This window comes from Bubalus bubalis, chromosome 16 (genome assembly GCF_019923935.1).
Source record: "Bubalus bubalis isolate 160015118507 breed Murrah chromosome 16, NDDB_SH_1, whole genome shotgun sequence".
Taxonomy (NCBI): Eukaryota; Metazoa; Chordata; class Mammalia; order Artiodactyla; family Bovidae; genus Bubalus; species Bubalus bubalis.
The window spans coordinates 42,249,135-42,269,800 of record NC_059172.1 but is presented as its reverse complement, the minus strand read 5'-3'; the positions used below and the strand labels follow the sequence as shown (position 1 = coordinate 42,269,800).

Here is a 20,666-nt window from a genome sequence, read left to right as displayed (position 1 = left end):
ATACCAGATTCCTGTAAGCATGCCCACTGAGATTAAGCTATTGAAAAGTACAGTAAACACCAAGGATATAATAGGCAAACACAACAGAATAACTATTAAACAGGTACTAGAGCATGACAGATCAGGACTGTCCTGCTGAAAATTCAACAGTTTCATCTCTGACTAGAAGAGACTGTGTGTTTCTTTTTTTAAAAGTTTCCCCATCTTATTACATCTGCATTACTCATACTCCAAAATCTTGAAGCAGAATGGAGGCATGGAGTGAAGAACAGGGCGGAAGTCAGGAGTCCGGGCACCAGTCCTGGCCCTGCTGCATGTGTCCCAGGGCAGGACCCATCCCACTGCTAAGCCCCAGATCATGGTTCCCCTCAGAGCCTGTCCTAATGTTAAACTCTGAGTCAGTGTTAATTCTCAGCTTTTGTGTTTCTTGCTAAAAGAAAGTAGTGTGTGGAGTGAAATATGAACACAGTAGGCAGAAACAGGTCTGAGGAGAAAAATGAGAACACAAAGAGAAGAGACCAAGTGGGACAAAAGGAAGAAAGGGAGAGACTGGAAAACTAGTCACTGCACGCCCACTAATTCAGACCAAGGCAGGCGGTCAGTTCCTTCCTCTAACCTGTCTCTGCTTGACTCCCGAGTGGAACCAATAAACATAACTCGAAGTTTTTACCTGTTGCAAATGCTTTCCCACAGCCTGCATGCTCACACTGGTAAGGCCGGTCTCCTGTGTGTGACCGCTCATGGACCTGTCATTAAAACAAAAGCATGAGTCTGTTTCCTCGAGGCATTCTGCAGGTAGATGGTCTCCACAAAGACTTCCTCCTTGCCCCCAACTGCTGAATTATTTTGCTGCTTGTATATTATTTTTGAAAGACAGAAGATAAATTTTCTCAAAAACTACTAATTCTCAATATAGACCAAATGCTATATGTTAAGATGTACTCATTTTAAGTAAGGAACAGGAATATTGGAGGTGTGAGCTTTTCTAGACTGCTCAAAGGTGTCTGTATGGAACATATACCTATTGAGAGCGAGTACAAGGAGACACTACACAACATAAAGTTAAGAGTGTGGAGGCTGCTGCTACAGGGGCCTTGATCTGAAGCAAGGCTTCACCACTGACTGGTGGTGTGACTGTGGCATCTGCCTTCTCTCAGCCTCCAAGTTCTCTCTGTAAAATGGGGGCATAATAGTACCTACCATAGAGGGCTGCTGTGACAAAGGAATACTCATGACGATGCCCAATATTTACTCAACCTGTACCACTTGCCAGGCCATTCTCTTCAGTACTTTACAGGCACAGAATTAACTTACTTAATTCTTACAGCTACTCATTGAGGGAGGTATATAATCTCTATGGTCTAATATTACAGATAAGGAAGATGAGGTACTAAAAGGTCAAGTAACATGTCAAGGTTACATACTGATAGGCAGCAGAGATGGGCTCTGGGGCTGCTATTCCAAATATGCTAAATGCACACTTCCTGACACACTGTAAGTTATTCAATAAAAGCTAGATATTATTTTTTTGAGTGATGATATATTATATTAGCTTCAATCAAAATACTTGGCCTATGTATGTGACAGACAGGACAATCAACACCAACTTTTGCTGGATTGCAGCAAATCACTGTTAACGGAGTGATTATATCCACATCTCCCATATAATTACATAAATTTCACATGAGAAAAATTTCTTCAAATATGTAGAGTACCTATCATATGCTATGACATATGCTGGACACGAGGGAGACAAAGACGAAGAAAGCATAGTCCTAGTCCTCAAAGAGTTTATTTCTAAAATCTGCATAGGTTTTTGTGTGTATATGAGTGTGAGCATTTGTATCTTGATAGGTGGGGGAGAACAATGGTGTCTGAATGCTACAAGTACATCAAGTTGGCGTTTAATGTCCTAGGTATCCTCATAACTAGACACAGCCTTCCTTCGTACATACCTTCAGATGGTGAGCTGTTGTATACAATTTTCCACATCCATCATAGCCACATCGAAAGGCCTTCTCTCCACTCTGTTGAGATTTAGCAGTTACTCTTGTTGCATGTCCTTGTAAGACAATCTAGAGGAAACCAAAAGTACAATTTAAAGTATTTACACAGAAATAAAGTAGATGAAGTTACAGTTTTCAGAAAAAAAAAAAAAAAAAAAAGATAAAATGTGGATTTCCAGACTCAGGTTCCAGACTCAGACGAAGATTCTATCATCCTGAGCCAGTCGGGTTAATTCTGTTATGTGGCTGAAGTCAGCAGCTCTGGAAGAAGTCAACAGGAGATCCACAAGGGGGCGTAATCAGCACTCAGAGATTGGAAACTGAAAACAAGCCAGGCAGCATACATTGGTCCACTGTATGCAGCTGTTCCTTGACATATTCCAATAAGTGTGTGTGTATTTTTAAAAATATTTAAAAATTCTGAAATTTTAAAAATGATATAATATATATATAATAATAATATTTTTGGAAATATAATGTGCTAAGTCACTTCAGTCATGTCCTACTCTTTGCAACTCCATGGACTGTAGCCCACCAGGCTCCTCTGTCTATGGGATTCCTGAGGTAAGAATACTGGAATGGAGTGTCATTTCCTTCTCCATTAAAATATAGTATATATATAAAATAATGCTTTAAAAAAAAAAAAATATATATATATATAAGAGTACATATGTTCTAAAAACAATGTAAAAGTCATTTTCAATTTCAAAACCAATGAAAAAGCAGGGGTTAGATCATCTGAGTCACCTGTGGGAGACATGAGAATCCATATGATGCTAGTCTGTGGGGGAAAAAATGGCCCAGATTGTAAAGAATCTGCCTGCAAAGCAGGAGAGAGACCCGGGTTCAATCTCTGGGTCAGGAAGATCCCCTGGAGAAGAGAATGGCTACCCACTCCAGTATTCTTGCTAGGGAATTCCATGGACAGAGGAGACTGGCAGGCTACAGTCCATGGGGTTGCAAAGAGTTGGACACAACCAAGCGACTAACACTTTCACACTATCACTTTAGAAGATCACTTCTCTGGAATTTCCCTGGTGGCCCAAGACGGTAAAGCGTCTGTCTACAATGTGGGAAGACCTGGGCTCGATTCCTGGGTCAGGAAGTTCCCTGGAGAAGGAAATGGCAACCCACTCCAGTACTCTTCCCTAGAAAATCCCATGGACGGAGGAGTCTGGTATCCATGGGGTTGCAAAGAGTCGGACATGACTGAGCGACTTCACTTTCACTTTCTCTGGAAATGAACACCCTAAGACTTTAAATAATTGCATTGATGTTACAGGTTTCTTTGGAGAAGGAAATGGCAACCCATTCCAGTATTCTTGCCTGGGAAATTCCATGGACAGAGGAGCCTGGTGGGCTACAGTCCATTGCATTGTTAAGAGTCAGACACAACTTTGCAACTAAATTGCCACAGAGGTTTTTTAAAGATGATGACCTATTTTAGAAATTAAGTTACCATGAAACGTGAAGACATGACTTTCTACTTTGTGGGCATGTAGTGACGGTGCTGCCACATCCTATCTGTGCAGATTGTCGTGCTTGGCTCAAAAATAACTCTGCCAAAAGCTGTTTTATATTGTAAAGATTTCAAAATAATGGAGCAAATATCATCATGACTGATGAGATACAACAGATGCTAAAAGCTGACAGAGAAATCTGAAAATAAAAGACACAACAAAGTGAAACAGATGACTCTACTGGCCTTTTTTCAAAGAGCTGTTAGAATCTCTTTGTTTCTATTAAAGAGAACTCTCGGTTCCAAAAGAGGTTCTGTCATACCCCCTATCACTTGCACATCAACATGGGAGTTTTTGGTAAGTAAAAATTCCATATTTTCAATTGCCTGGTGCTTTTTATTCCTATTCTTTTTTCTTTCTTTCTTTTTTTTAAATATTTATAAACCCTGTGTCGAAGGAAATGAATATGCTTCATGGAATCTGATTCTGGTATCAGAACTGATAAAAATTAATTTTATTTATATTGCTAAATATTTAAGCTTCTAAATAATGAGTGTTTCCTCCATCTTCAGGTTTCACCTAGATATTTTTAAAAATCTGACAACACTATGATTTAATATATTTCATTTATTCACAGGATATATTTACATTAAATAAAGTTTTCTAGGGTAGATAATTTTAAAAATTTATTTACCATGCTGTAAAGGACAAAACAACTTTTAAAAATCATTCTGCTGTTTTGGAATGGAGCTGTCTAAACTTTGGGAATGGTCAGGTCCTCATCATTCTAAGTGGGAATGGCAGGTCTTCATCATTCTGAGCAATGCTCCACTACAGCAATACACACTTAAATGGTGGTGGGTGGGAAGTGAGGGTTGGGGGGTGGGAGTGTGGAGGAGCTACAAGGGTTGGGGGGACAGAGAGAGCCCCGCATTAGAGGATAACAGTACAGAAGGTGTGGTACGGTCTTTACAAAACAGACACAGATGGCTATACAGAGTCTGTCTTAGGCTTTTCCCTGTAACTGTTAAATCAGTTACAAAACAAGCAGTGGGAGAGGGAAGGATAGGGTGAGATGTATGGAAAGAGTAACATGGAAACTTACATTACCATGTGTAAAATAGATAGCCAACGGGAATTTGCTGCTATATGGCTCAGGAAACTCAAACAGGGGCTCTGTATCAACCTAGAGGAGTGGGATGGGGAGGGAGATGCGAGGGAGGCTCAAAAAGGAGGGGATACATGGATACCTATGGCTGATTCATGTTGAGGTTTGACAGAAAACAGCTAAATTCTGTAAAGTAATTATCCTCCAATAAAAAATAAATAAATAAATAAATAATCGGGGGGAAAAAAAAGGAAAAACAAGCAGTGGATCTCAGTGTTATTGCTGAATTACAAGCTAGTAATTATCTATGTTCATGTATTGTGGTATATTAATAAATATTGCAGGGCACAATTTTCTAAGTAAAGGTAGGCTTATGTTGTTAAAACATCTAGATAAAATATGGGCACACTTCCTAATGGGTGAAGCTTGAAAGTAAAAAGATATAATTCCACATCTTCTCTGCCTAGGAAATTCCGTCCTTCTAAATTCATGATGCCTGTTCTCATCATTCCAAACAGAGCAGATTCTTCAAATCCTCAGCATCTCTGTAATATTTAGCTTGTATCATGGACTTGGCACTTGATGCTACTGTCTTATTTTAAAGAATTTGTATTTCCTTTTCTTCCCTATTAGCCTAGCAGTTCCTCAATGTCAAAATCTATATCACATATGCCATCATACCTCACTGCTGCTGCTGCTGCTAAGTCGCTTCAGTCATGTCCGACTCTTTGCGACCCCATAGACGGCAGCCCACCAGGCTCCGCCATCCCTGGGATTCCCCAGGCAAGAACGCTGGAGTGGGTTGCCATTTCCTTCTCCAATGCATGAAAGTGAAATCGCTCAGTCGTGTCCGACTCTTTGTGACCCCATGGACTGCAGCCCACCAGGCTCCTCCATCCATGGGATTTTCCAGGCAAGAGTACTGGAGTGGGGTGCCATTGCCTTCTCTGGTCATTACTCACAGTGCTAGCTAAAGGGTTTATGCCACTAACTGCTGCTACTGCTGCTAAGTCACTTTAGTCGTGTCCGACTCTGTGCGACCCCGTAGACGGCAGCCCACCAGGCTCCCCCGACCCTGGGATTCTCCAGGCAAGGACACTGGAGTGGGTTGCCATTTCCTTCTCCAATGCATGAAAGTGAAAAGTGAAAGTGAAGTCGCTCAGTCGTGTCTGACTCTTAGCGATCCCATGGACTGCAGCCTACCAGGCTCCTCCATCCATGGGATTTTCCAGGCAAGAGTACTGGAGTGGGGTGCCATTGCCTTCTCCGGTCATTACTCACAGTGCTAGCTAAAGGGTTTATACCACTAACTATATGAGCATAATTCAAAGGAACTAAAAATCTTTTGGGAGGTGTTAAAAAAGTTCTAGAATTAAAACTGTGGTGATTACTGTTCATCTCTGTGAATCTACTAAAACCACTGAGTTACACACGTTAAACTGGTGAACTGTATAGTATGTGAAATATATATTAATAAAATTAAAAGGAAATAAATGGTAATTTGAATAAGAAAATTTCTCTTATTCGCAAGAACCAGAAGAGTCTCTATGAATCCCTTAAAAAGTAACTATTATTTTTAAAATTTCACTATTATTTTTTCTGATTATAACAGTAACACATACATTGGGTGAATTTGGTTACCACAGCAAAGAGTAAAGAGAAAAGTTCAAGTGAGCTGTAATTCCAGCATGCAAAAAATAACTGTTAATATCTTGGTTTGTTTCTACTTAGCATTTTTAAAATATATATATGTTATATATATATTAGTGTATAAGTTTTATTTTAGCAGAACTGGAATTAAGCTTTACACAAATTCTAAAGGCAGAAATTAATTGAACATGGGACTCCACATCATGAGAAGAGAGTTCTTGCTGTTTCCTTCTCTTCCTTTCTAAAAGCACCAAGTTTATCATCTCCCAGGTCTGAAAGATTAAGCCCAACAAGCCCACACCTTCAGACCAGGTGGTGGCAGCGGTTTATTCTGGAAAGGCCCAGACCTGAATCTTTTCTGTTATTCTCTCCTAGGACAAGTTTTAATTCTGGCATGAAACAGATTATCAGAGGTTTGGCATTTAATTTAATTAAGCCAAAACAATGAAGTTAAGACTGAACTTAAAACCTGTTAGGAGGATTCAAAATGTTTTCCAAAAATGTACTTGTTTCTGCTCTTATCCTAACGTCCACAGCTCAGGGGTGGTGACATAAGGGGCAGAAGCTCCAGTTTCGGAAGAACTACTGAGAACTCCAAGTCTCTGTCAGCATGGCAGAAGTGAGGCTGGTAACAGAATTTCTTATTTCTAAACCAACTGAAGTCACTAACATTGACATATTATGAGAATTATTAGTAAGCACTATTTGCAACAGAACTATTTCCACTAGTAGCTCTAATTATCCAAAACTGACCTGGCATAAAGGCATTCTTGCAAAATACAGTAGGATGAGTACCCATAGCAACACCAACTAGCAAAAGGAACCTCTTAAAAGAAAACCATTGAAATAGCAATGCAATATAACATACAATGGACTTCCTAGGTGGCTCAGTGGTAAAGAATCTGCCTGCCAAGCAGGAAACTCGGGTTCAATCCCAGGGTCAGGAAGATCTCCTGGAGAATGGCAACCCACTCCAGTATTTTTGCCTGGAGAATTCCATAGACAGAGAAGACTGGCCGGCTATATTCCATGGGGTTGCAAAGAGTTAGACATGACTCAGAGACTCAACAACAACACCTGGAAAAATCTCCAAATAGCCAAAGAACACACAGTCAAAAACCTTTTTTATCTCCATGTATAGAATGTTTGAATGGAATGGGAAGCCTCTCCTTTTTTACTGGAAATGTTTCCTTATAAAACCCTTTATCTCTCAATCCCAACCAACATTTATCTTTTCAGTTCTCAAACTATTTTATTCTTTTTGGAACTTGCTTTATGTCTACCACTCTCTTTTATCCTATTTCCATACTAACTTCCCTTTCCACCCACTTCTGACTCCACCATGGCAGAAGTTCTGAAATAATAAATGTTTGACAAATGACTGGTTAAGTACCTACTTCAACAACAATAAATGATATGGCCCCTGCCTTGGTAGGGCTCTCAGTCTAGCTAGTTAAACTGTCCTATAAATGAAGGACAATAATAAAATATAATAATTGCTATCACGGCAGTCCACTCAAAGTTCTAGAGGGACAAAATTCAAAAGTTGGGAGAATTGTAGGTTAGGGCAAGCTGTCTACAGAAAAAATCTGGAGGCTGAAAAAGAGGGGTGGGCAGAACAGTCCACGCAGTAGGAATAGTATCACCAAAAGTATGAAAGTGTGTCTGGAAGAAATGGAAACTTAATATAAGAACATTGTATCTATATAATAGAATTAATACCATAAAAAAGAAAGGGAAGTTTAGGCCCATATTTGGAAGAGTTTTAGGTGTCATTCTGAAGTACAAACCTAGATAATGAAAGTAAAAGATACAAAAAATTTAAAGCAAGGGATTGACCAAGATCAGCTCTGTGTTTCAAAAGAGAAAACTGGCAATGGTGCACAACGCAGTGAAAGACAAAAGAGGCAAGGAGACCAACACAAGTTTGTATAATCGTAACCATGGAGTGATGAAAACCAACCCAGGACAACTGACTAATGGAACAGAATACAACATATGATTCTGCGGATATTTCAAGGACAAAAATGGACAGAATTCAAAATTCAAAAGCTAAATTAATAAACTAGGCTTAGGTATTTAAGTGGTCCTTGTAAAAAGGAAAACCACCTGATGTGTCATCACAAGGGAAATGAGTTGAGGGCCATTCAGAAGCTATTATCAGTGAATACTAATTAGCTTCTAAAACCATTTACAGAAAATGACTTCATTACTATTTTATGCTTAATGTATGTTCTGAGAATTAAGAGATAACCTTAGCTCTGTCGTAAATTCACTATGTGACCTTGTGCAAGTTATGTAGGGCCTATTTGCTTATCTGTGTAAAGAACATATTATGGCTGATTCATGTTGATGTATGGAAGAAACCAATATTAACACTGTAAAGTAATAAATAAGTTTTTAAAAGGAACATATTACGTGAAATCAGTGGTATTTTTCCTTTCTTAAACATTTTTTTAAGGAGTCAAACTCCTTTGTCAGATGAAATCTCACACAGCATTCATTTACACAGTGTAAATCAGATAAATGCATTCTGGCTGGGGTCAGCAGAGTTTATGTAGTTGTAGAGTGATAGACATAGGACAGAGAATAACTGGTACCTTTTGCTGCCTCGTTCAGTAAAATTCAATTTACAATAATGCCCTAATGCACACGGCAGATACAGTTTTTATTTTTTGCTGTATATAAGCTTGCATATTAGGATGTAAATATATTCCTTGGGAGAACAAAATGAAAGCAACTGGAAATATTTTTTCAAGTATGTTCTCTTTCAAGAAAGGAATACTAGAAGTACGGCAACAGAGGGACCTTTAGGGAACCATGGGACATGTCGGCATTGACAGGAAGACTTTAAAAAAACAAAAAAAATCTTCACTGGTTTTATACAAAGAATACTACAAGGTAGTGGTCCTTCGGTTTTTAAAAAAATTTATTGAAGGACAGTTGATTTACAATGCTGCATTAATTTCTGCTGTACAGCAAAAGTGATTCAGTTATACATATTGGGTTGGCCAAAAAGCTTGTTCAGTTTTTTCCATACACTGTAACTAAAAACCTGAACGAACTTTCTGGCCAACCCTATATCTATATTTTTTTCCATTATGATTTATCACAGGATAATGAACATAGTTCCCCATGCTAAAGCAGGACCTTGTTTATCCAGGTCCTTCACTTTTTATTTTTATGTCTCTTTATTTTTAGATATCTAAATATAAACATGAAACCATGATTACTTAAAAAAAAAGTATACAATAGCTATCTGTAGAGTAAGATATGGTCTTCATTTGGGTTTTTTTTTTCTTTATATGTCTCTGATTTAAAAAAAAAACCCACTAAAAATAATATATATATTTTTAAATCCTGGGTTCTATCCCAGACCTACCAATAGAATCTCTGGAAGTTGGTCTTGGGTTATTTTGCAAAAGTCCCACAGCTCAAACTCATGCTGGCCTTTGATTAATAACCAGTGATCTAATACATTCCTTTAGGAATGAAAAAAAGAGCCTAAGAAAAGCAAGGTTCACTTGCTCAAGATCACATAGCTAGACAAAAGTACTGAACATACGTATGTTTGGTTTTTTTTTTTTGGCTGCCCTGCACAGCATATGGGATCTTAGTTTCCCAACCAGGAATCACTTCTGTGCCCTTGCCCTGAAAGTGGGAAACTCCCCAGAAAATATATATGAAATGTGATCCACATTCAAACTGTCTATACTAAATGAGTTTTGCGATAATTATCCAACCCATGTTCTGGGAGAATCTGCCACCCTAGCCATAGACTTTGATAATCACGGAAGATGGCATACCTAAGACTGACCAATGAGGTATATGGCCTGGCTTAAAAAGTCAAGCTGAGTCCACAAATTCTCCAGGGAAATCTTGACTTGCTTGTGGGTAGTAAACCTGAGAAAGCATGGCTGTGGTGAAACCAAATGCACACTCAATGAAGATGCAGAGGAAGCCTGTCTGCAGAGAAAAGAAGGGAGCAGAGATGCCATGGAAGAGGGCAGAAGAAGGAAAAAGGAGGAGTGATATCAGCCTCCAGTCCTGATTCCTTTGCAATTCTGGTTCCTGTGAAGTATAGCTGTTCAGCAGTTCCAATTCTTAGTTTCTTATAAGATACATTCTTCTGACAACGTATCTCTTTTTTTCTTGAGCTAGATTGATGGGCCTTTTGTGTTAACTAGTTATTAGAGCTTTGATTGATTAAAACCACCAAGTTAGGGAATTTCCTGGCAGTCCAGTGGTTAGGACTTGGCTCTCTCACTGCAGGGGCCCTGGGTTCAATCCCTGGTAGGGAACTAAGATTCCACAAATTCCATGGTGTGGCTTAAAACAAACAAAAAGCTGTCAAGCCATAGGACTTTGATCTCCAATATAAATAAAACTGGTTTTTAATGAAGTCAAAACTGATGGAAACCATGAACAAGGGCCTTGGGTTCTTATAGAACATGTAAAGGCATCAACAATGTTGCATAATGCTTATACATATACAAATTATGTTCTTATGTATTACCTAAAATACTAATCAAATGAAACTCGGAGAAGGCAATGGCACCCCACTCCAGTACTCTTGCCTGGAAAATCCCATGGATGGAGGAGCCTGGTAGGCTGCACTCCATGGGGTCACTAGGAGTTGGACACGACTGAGCGACTTCACTTTCATCTTTCACTTTCATGCATTGGAGAAGGAAATGGCAACCCATTCCAGTGTTCTTGCCTGGAGAATCCCAGGGACGGGGGAGCCTGGTGGGCTGCCATCTATGGGGTCACACAGAGTCGGATACAACTGAGGCAACTTAGCAGCAGCAACCCTATGAGATGAGTAAAGCAAAGGCTATTATTCTCATTTAGCTAATAAGAAATCTCAGATACAAAAAAATTAAGTCATTTGCTCACAGTCACATAGCTACTACACAGCAGGATGGAAGCTTGACTCAGACTTTTTTTTTTACAAATCACATGCTACTTTAACACCATACTGTTTTCTGCTTAACTAAGGGTGGTGCATCATGAGGGTAATCACAACAGTTATAGCCTCCTCAAAACACATACATCCCATCATCCTTAGAGTTCTTACAACTGAACACATGGACATCTTTAAATAGATGAGTGTTTTCACATTGAGTTCTACTGACATTGTGAACAGAACAATTCTTTATTGAGGTGGGCTTTCCTATGCCTTGCAGGACATCTACCCAGCAGATGCCCGACACCTGTAACAACCAAAACTGTCTTCAGACACTGCCAAACATCCCCTAGGGGCAAAACCACTTTCCCTTGAGGGTAGATGCTTTTAATACTGTAGGTCTTTGCTGTCCTATGAAATCTGATTTCAAGTAAGAGTGTGCTCAGCAGCACAACAAGTATGCTTATGTTATAGGTGAAAGAAAAAGCTCTACACTATAAACATCACAATTAAAAAAAAAAAACTAAAGCTTTAAAACAAGACTATAAAAAAAAATTTATTGTGTTAGGTACAGACCTCTTTAAAGTTCAGCCAGGCACAGAGTTACAACCTCTTAAGCAACTCTGGCAGAATGGCTATAGGACATTTTGACCTTTTACTACCATGTACTTGGCCCTCAACCTCAACTATGGGACACAATTATTTTAAGGGATGGAAGATTCAGAAACTTCTTGTCCAGCTCTTAACAGACATATGAGTCACAAATACAAACCACATATATAATTTAAAATGTTCTAGTAACTACATTCAAAAGTGAAAAGAAATAGGTGAAATTAATTTTAGTGATTATTTATCTAATATATCCAAAACATTATCATTTCAACATGTTGTCAACAGGAGACATTATTAAGAGATATTTTACATTCTTTTTTCATTGGGAGTCTTTGAAATCTGATATTTTAGACTCACAGCACATGCCAGTTGTGACTAGCTACATTTCCTGTGGTCAGTAGCAACAACATGCTCAAGTTAAAAAGTGTGGCCCTCACAACTACTGAGCCTGTGACGTGACTACTGAAGCCCACATGCTGCAACTACCGAAGCCCAATCACCTCGAGCCCGTGTTCCACAACAGAAGAAGCCACCACAATGAGAAGCCTGTGCACCGCGACAGAGTAGGCCCCACTCACCGCAACTTGTGCAAGCCCACGTGCAGGAATGAAGACCCAGAGCAACCAAAAATTAATAAGTAAATTTTTAACAAGTGTGGTCCTGAAGCAATAACTTTAGGAATTAAATACAATAAAAACTCTTGGAAGAATGAAAAAAAAAATCTGCTATGAGAAAACAGTCAACAAAACATTAGAACTAATCGCTAAGAACAAAAAGGACCAGCATTAAAGCAAGAATACACTACAATGATTATATAAACTCCAAGAACGCCCACTCAGACAAACACCTACCCTCAAACAAATACTTTATGTTTTCACATAAATTCAAAACATAATCTTGAATTTTGACTTGTTCAGTTCAGTTCAGTAGGGTTTCCAAAATGCTTCTGTGACTACTCTGTACTCAGTACTTATGGAGGCACTGACTGCTGCTCTAGGCTATTAGCTTGGTAAGGGACAGCCAATGACTGGACCCAAGGTGAGCATCTGAATCAAGGGCAGCCGACCCGTGGCCATCTGCAGCCCAGGAAGGTGTCTGATAGAAGAGGTAGAAACAGCTTTGACCAGAAGGAACAATGATAATTAGCTAGGCTGGACCCTCTCTCTAGAAGTTGAAAAGGGAAGTACTGAAGGAATCAATTATAAGCAAAAGAAACAAAAAGACATAACAACCAAGGTAGCAAAGTTTAATCACAGTAAGGGAGAAGGCCCAGAAAAAGGATTCACAGACTGCCATGGGTGGGGCAGACAGAAGACCACCTGGTCTCCAAAACTGCCTTGGACTCCAGAACACAGGCTTCATCTGGATTTCTGTGATATTTCTACTTCTTTAGTGCCACTTTCAACCAGATCATGAATTCTGAGACCTGAGGTAGCTGGAGAAAGCTGTTGCTGAAGGCACACTGTTTTTCTTCACTGGTAACAATTTCCCTGAAGAGGTAGTAAGTTCCCAATTCTTGCTTTCATCCTTAGAAGAGTTCAGACATGCTAAGAGAAAGAGATTCAAATATAAAAAAGTAGCCTTACACACCTGCATTTTTTTCTCTTGCTCATTTTCTCCAATTATTCCTGAACCTGTTACACCTTCACTTCCATCAATGGACACCTATAAGGATAAAATAAAGTTAAAAAAATGTTTACATATTGATAACTGTTTAGGCTGGGAGATAAGTACATGGGGATTCTTATTTATTTTTGCGTATGTTTGAAAATTTTCATGATAAAAATTATGGGGGACTTTTAAACTATATAAATGATATAATTTAAATGCAGGGAGAAATCACAGCCCTTCTGATGTAAAACTTAAGATGTTCCCTCACCTTTTCCAATTTCTAATGTCTACTTCATAATTCATAAGCAATTCTATCTATATACCTCATTGTTTCTTTTATGGCACTCATCCTTGAATTTTTTTGTGTGTGAATTACCTGCTACCCATTTCCCTTCTATAAGTTCTTATGTCATTCCTTTATTTTTATTCAAATATTTATACCCTTCATTTCTTTTAGGATAAATGCTGACCTTCTCTTTGATGCTGTCTCATTTTGACTTTGAGATTTCTAGTTTCTTATTTTTTTTTCTTTTAAAGAAAGATAAAGAAGCTGAAGCTCCAGTACTTTAGCCAACTGATATGAAGAGTCGACTGACTGGAAAAGATTCTGATGCAGGGAAAAATTGAGGGCAGGAGGAGAAGGGGGCAACAGAGGATAAAATGGTTGGATGGCATCACCGACTCAATGGACGTGAGTTTGAGCAAACTCCAGGAGATGGTGAAGGACAGCGAAGCCTGATGTGCTGCTGTCCATGGGGTTGCAGAGTTGGACATGACTTAGTGACTAAATAACAACAAAAGAAGCTCTACCTGGGATGTTCTTGACATTGTAAAATGCTATACCTTTGCTGCGTACTGTTCCAAAGCACTGATGGTGTCGGGGTCAATGGCGGCATCCCCAGTGTGCAGACCTGCCACTGTCCCATCAGCTTGAATTGCCAAGATGGTGTCAGACTGTGGGACTTGCACTGCATGGTGGATGTAAGCTGTGGTGCCATCTTCCAACTGAACTGCCTGTAATGCACTCTGGTCATAACTATCTGAGGGAGTGGAAGAGAATGGCATTAAATTAAAGGTAGTGTGATAAACAATTACATGTTTAAAGGAAGCAGGGAATGAAGTTTTATTGAGTAGCTACTATGAGCAGGGCCCATGTGCTTTATATGTGTATTTCACTCAATCTTCACAATTATTCTCTAAGGTGGGTGTATTTATCACCCTATTGTACAAATGGCAAACTGAGGCTTGAGGAAGTAAAGATACTTTCTTAAGACCCAGGAAATAAAAAAATAACAATTAACAGTCAAAAGCATTATGCAGAGAAACTAGGATCTGAACTTATGTCAGTATGACTCCATGTTTTTTTTTCCCTCTATATAACCGTACCAAGATGCACACAGCATTGTTAAATAATAAATCTAGCCAATTACAGTGACCCTGTGATCAACTTCTACTGCTAAAGAAAAAAAAGTCAGAGTTTACTTTCCCTCAACTTTAATAAATTTACTTACAAATAAAAATATTCTAAATTTTTAAAAGTTTCTTTTGTTGATTTCACAACTAAACAGTCTTTAAAACATTTACAATCATTCTATAATAAAATATTTTATAAAATAATAACAATAATATTTATTGAGCATTTACTTGGTGACAAATATTGTTCCAAGTGCTTTAGATGTTTGTATATTTTGTCTTTACAACTACCCTATGATGGGGGTGTATATTATAATTTTCATTTCAGATGATTAAACTGAAGTACAAAAGGGTAAATAATTTGCTCAAGGGCACACAGTTAAAAGACAGCAGATCCAGACTGGAACCCAGATAGTCTGGCTGCAGAGCTGTGCTCATTGCTCCTATGCATTTCACCTCAATCCCCTGGTCTCCCCTATACAAAGTTAATACTCATAAACATTTTGCCATATTTACTTTAAATAGTTTTAAAATTTTTATTTAGTTTTAAGGACCAACCCAAGGGGCAAAGGACCTTGCTAAAGACAGTACATTTAAAAGGAAAAAAAAATCCACAATTTAGCTTTCAAATGTTTTAATTTCATATTTTAAAAGCAGCCTCTATTTGAAGTCTTTCCAGGAATCCAAACTGCTACTGGACCATTATGAGAGTTATATTAGACTGTGCCAAAATCTGCCATCTTATATTTGAGAGAATTCTTCTTTTATATAACACCATTTCAGCAACTAAATAAAGGTCTTATTTTTCCCACACCCCACTTCTCCCTTGTTTTATTCAAATGTTCAGAGCTAATTTACCTTTGGAGGTATGGTGAATAAATGCTGTCGTTCCATCTTCTAACTGCACTGCTTGCCCATCCTCTAAACGCAAACTGTCCCCTGCTCAAAAACAATGCTTACATTTAGATCCCATGTTATCCAAGTATATGCTGATAGTTCAGCAGCAACAGAGTCAATAAACCGTTAAATACATCATACAAACCTACGCTTACTTTAAGGATACTTGAATATAAATAATTTCAGCAAAGCTGCTCTGAGTAAGTGTTTAAAGGTAAAAAGATATTTACAATACCTGAAAAATATATACCAGGGGATAAGGAGAATTGAAAGAAGGGAAAAGAAAGAAGAAAATAAGACGACATGTAGGATTTAGCTCAACTAATAGAAATATTCACTTAAAACTGTTGCCATTTATCTCCAGAGTACAGTCTAGTAACTTCTTTTCTATTATGTCTGAGAGAAAGTCTCAAGTTAAAATAGTCTTTAGATCCTCTCTTTGACATCTACCCATCTCTCCTTTCAGAAGGAGGACTAGAGATCAGGACCAAGTTAAAGTAGTAAGAGGCAGCTGGAGGCAGAAAATACTGAAGTATGAGAATCAGGAAGGTGAGTGAGTATCAAATACTTACTAGTTTTAGGTATGGGTACATGTTGAACATAGGCAGCAGAACCATCCTCCAACTGAATGACCTGACCATCTATGAGTTTTCCATCTAGAAACAAAAGATTTAAGCCAATAAATGAGCACAAGCAAAAAATTTCAACTTCATACAATTTCAAAATGATATCAACTATAAAAACATACACTACTTAAGATCATGTTCATCTTTCTTCTTCCCTCAATGTTCTGAGGCAATTCAATAACACATCCAGTGATCCTACAGAAAGCAGAAAAGCCTCCCTCAGCCATCCTTCCTTCCCTCCAACTTTCAATTAGTTCAAGAGGAAGAGTGGCTCATCATAGCAAGTGACATGAGTCAAACCTCCATATACCTTTCAGAGCCACTTAGGAATAGGGACCCTGACCACAGCAAAGCTGAAACTGGGAAGACAGAGAGATACATCAGTGCATGCAAGGCTAGTTGTCATTCTTATCCTTGGGGGCTACAAGTCCCTTGACTATGCATACATATGCTCTGCAGGTTTCCATAAAAACAAGAAATTTGAGAACTAGGCTATTTCTTGGCACAAAGTAAACACTGATTTAGAAACAATGTTATAAAAGCAAAACCAAATGTCTATTTTTATGCATATTTTGTAAAAACATTAAATAGTAATTTAAAGTGATAAAGGTCTTACTGATAATAGGTCAAGGACACTAATCCTCTCCCTTTCCTCACTACTTCTGATAGAGTATGTTCCAAATATCTCAAAAGGTTTCCTCAAATTATCAAAACAAAATTTAAGTTAAATTGAAATGACTTAAAATTACCACATGCAATATACAGTGTCTTTAGGAGGGGTTAGGAAAAAGTATAATTGCTAGGTATTCCAACTCTGAGGTTATGAATTGCTGGTAATAACCAATGGGCTGTATATGAAGCACATACCTTTAGAATTGTGCTGTATATAAGCAGTAGAACCATCTGCAAGTGTTACTGCTTGTAGGCTTACACCTTCCATGTTTTCTAAATTGTCACCATCTATTACAAAACAAAAGTTATTTTCTTTAAATAACTATCATATGTGCGTGCTGTTTAAGTTTTTAAGTAAAAATTAATCAAAAGGCAGATTGCTTAACTTAGACTCAAGTGGACTTTCTTCAAGCATTTACAAAAAAATATTTCTACACCCTACTGTACCCACCATCCACACCAAGGTAAAAATGCTCATAAAAAGGCTTAGCTTTGTGTTGCCTTTAGCTAAGGGAGGAGGAACAAAGTAATCACAGTTGTGAGTTTCCATTTTCCCTTAAGATAAATATTTCCAAACCCACACGATCCCTTCAAATAAAACTGCTCACCTGCCACAGTTACTGCCTCTGTCAGACACAGGGTAACATGTTGAGCCTCCATTCCTCCTCCAGGAAACTCTGCCATTCCCTGAGAATCTCGATTTATCTGGGCTAACAACATTTTCTACCTTGAAGAAAAATGCAGGCATTAAGAACAAAAAACAATGTATTTACGAAATAAAATCTACAGAGAATATTTATGAACTATAAAAAACTGCTAAGGAAGTTAAAGAGTGTTTTGAAATAAGCTGAAATTTCACTTAATATGCAGGGTAAGAGTATTAGCTGAAAGTCCAGAGCATGCTTTTAATAATTCATCAGAAAATTACTGAACACACTGACAAGTCTTGCCCATCAGTTCTGTACCATGTCTAAAATTCCTGTAAAACCCAACATTCCTTGGGTTTAACATGTTGAATATTCCCCCTTAGAATCCATGAATGTACTGAGTCCATTCTGTTGACAATCTTCAGAAATCTATCCTGAATCTGGCCACTTCTCACAAGCTTCACCATCACCTCCCTGATTCAAGCCACTACCATCTCTTACCCTGAGATGTTACTGCAACAGCATAGTAATGGGTCTCCCTGCTTCTACTGTGACCTCCTTCACAGTCTCCTATCAACACGGCAATCAGACTGCCCTTTCTGAAGGGAAAAGTTAGATCTTGTCTCTCTTCTCAAAACTCTCTGATGATTTCTCATCAAAGTAAAGCCAAAAGTCCTTATGCTCGCCTGTGAGGCCAATGGTCTTGCCCCCATTTTCTACTGCTCTACATCTCACTCATTCCATTTCAGCCACGCTGGTGCCCTTGCTTTCCCTCTAACATAGTGGATGCTCTGCTGCCTCAGGACCTTTACATTTGATGTTCCTTCTGCTTGAAACAGCCTTCCTGGTATCTTCATTATTACTCTCTCGTCTTCTTCCAGTCTTTGTTCAACGGCACCTCAACGAGAGCTTCCTTATTTACCTCACTGCAAACTGTATCACCAACCCTCAATGATGATACACTCTATCCCTCTCCCTTCCTTTATACTTCCGCACAGTACTAATAAATGGACACTACATGTATTTACTTATTTTGTTTGTTTCTTATCTATTTCTCCCTCTACTAGCATGGACAGGGACTGTCATCTGCTCTCTGCTGACTCAAGTGCCTACAAAGTACCTGGCACATAGTACACAATAGGTGCTGAATAAATGGATGCACGAATGGCCCTTTAACCAATCTTCACTGTAACCCCATCTCCCTTTTCCCACCTCCAGGTCTCATAACTTCTGTGGGCCCTGAGTTGTCTCTAACAGAAGTTGGGATAATTTAGCTGCCTTAAGCCAGGGAACTGGACCAGAGCATCTCTTGAGGACCTTTTCAGGTCTAAAGATCTAATTTCAGCTGTCAATATTTAAAAGGGAAATATACAGATATTAGTAATATTTTACAATTATATTTATGTTTAGGACTAGAAGATTTTCATTTTATAAACACTATAAACTGCACCTTCTTTGGATTAAAGCCAAAGACTATGGTTTAGACTCACAAAAAGCCAGTCAAGGGCTGACTTCTCAGGGATTCCTGAAGTATAAACAGATTATAAACAGATATAATCTATATCTGTTTATAAAGCAGATGGAAACTTCAATTATTTCCTTGCTACTTCTAAGGACTAACAGAGAAGCCTCAAAGTAATAATGGTACTCTGCTCCCTGAGTTTAAGACTGGGACAGGCTCATTTTCAGAACAAGTACAGTCACTATATAACAGAAATAAGACAAGGAAATGGAAGGGAAAGCACCTATAAAAATGTAGTAAGTACTGCATGATTTTTACAGTATACATCTAGAAAGTGAATTTTGAAAAAGGCAGATTACAAGTTAATTAGGGTCATAATATCAAAAAACGTCCATTTGACCATAACTCAAGCATTTGTCCTTTTCAATTATTTATAAATCTCCAAATTACTACATCAACAGGTAACTGATAAAGTTCTTTCTTGTCTGAAAGCTGGTCAAGTGTTACATTTCTTTAGGAAGGCTTCAGCACCTATAGTTTCTATCCTAATTGAAAAAAATCTACATTAACTCAAAGATGAAGAGTCAGCTGATTCCTGGACACAAACTGCTGGCAAATACACTTAGTGGTAAGGGATTCAGAAGAGATCAAATGTGCACTACAACTGCCAGAGATAATAAGTGATGTCAGGTCACAGCCCATCTTATTCTCAAAAAGACTCCGTGATACAACTACTGCCCTTTGTTAGAAAATGATCAAGTGGGGGAAAATATGATAGTGAATAAATGAAATAAGCTAGAGTTAAAAACTCTATAGTTACTCACACCATATTCACATTCATGCCATGATTGTGCATCAACATTTTCAGATAGTGTGTAAATAAGCATGTGAGAAAGGCTTCCCAGGTGGCTCGGTGGTAAAGAATCCACTTACCAATGCAGGAGACGCAGGCTTGATCCCTAGGTTGGGAAGATTCCCTGGGGAAGAAAATGGCAACCCACTTCAGTATTCTTGCCCAGGAAATCCCATGGACAGAGGAGCCTGGCAGGGTTGCAAAGAGTTGGGCACAACTGAGCACGCACACAGAAGCATGTGAGATACACACGAAATCTTCAGAAAGAGCCACCTTGTGAAAGGTAGGCAATTTCCTGTGCTTTAATAATGAAACATGGACCGAAATCAGACACAGGGAGGCTGTGATGGGGCACAACAGGAATCTCAAAGGAAGACATACGTAAAGTAATAAGTTCCTGCCTTTCTGGAAGATGATGATCAATATTACCATAAGAAAAGAAAATAAAATACATTTATGAAGTGCAGCAAATGTTATATCCAAAATAAAGAATTTCTACAACTCAAAATCAAAAAACAATAACCCAAATAAATATTGGACAAAGGACTTAATAGAAATTTCTTCAAAGAAGATAAATGGCCAACAAAGATGAAAATATGCTCAATACCACTAATCATCGAGGAAAGGCAAATCAAAACCATGATTAGATATCACCTCACAACGGTAAGAATGTCTACTACCAAAACACAAGGTAAGTGTTGGAAAGGACATGAAGAAATGAGAACCACTGTGCACTGTTG

General features: G+C 38.4%; 1 protein-coding gene across 5 annotated transcripts in view; it reads right to left on the bottom strand.

Annotated features, from left to right (window-relative positions):
* The window catches only part of ZNF143 (zinc finger protein 143), a 66,212-nt gene that overhangs the window by 29,910 nt on the left and 15,636 nt on the right, over positions 1-20,666 (bottom strand). The window contains exons 2-10 of one of the 5 annotated variants that reach the window (XM_006051584.3): positions 20,007-20,050; positions 17,573-17,691; positions 17,160-17,252; positions 16,239-16,322; positions 15,628-15,711; positions 14,200-14,396; positions 13,336-13,410; positions 1,956-2,075; positions 671-746 (exon numbers count right to left, since the gene is read on the bottom strand). In XM_006051584.3, coding sequence (XP_006051646.1) covers positions 671-746; positions 1,956-2,075; positions 13,336-13,410; positions 14,200-14,396; positions 15,628-15,711; positions 16,239-16,322; positions 17,160-17,252; positions 17,573-17,684 — 841 coding nt within the window. In that variant the 5' untranslated portion in view covers positions 17,685-17,691; positions 20,007-20,050. The remainder of the gene's footprint in view (positions 1-670; positions 747-1,955; positions 2,076-13,335; positions 13,411-14,199; positions 14,397-15,627; positions 15,712-16,238; positions 16,323-17,159; positions 17,253-17,572; positions 17,692-20,006; positions 20,051-20,666) is intronic. The other 4 variants (XM_044929497.1, XM_025266636.2, XM_006051582.3 and 1 more) reach the window with 4 other exon arrangements.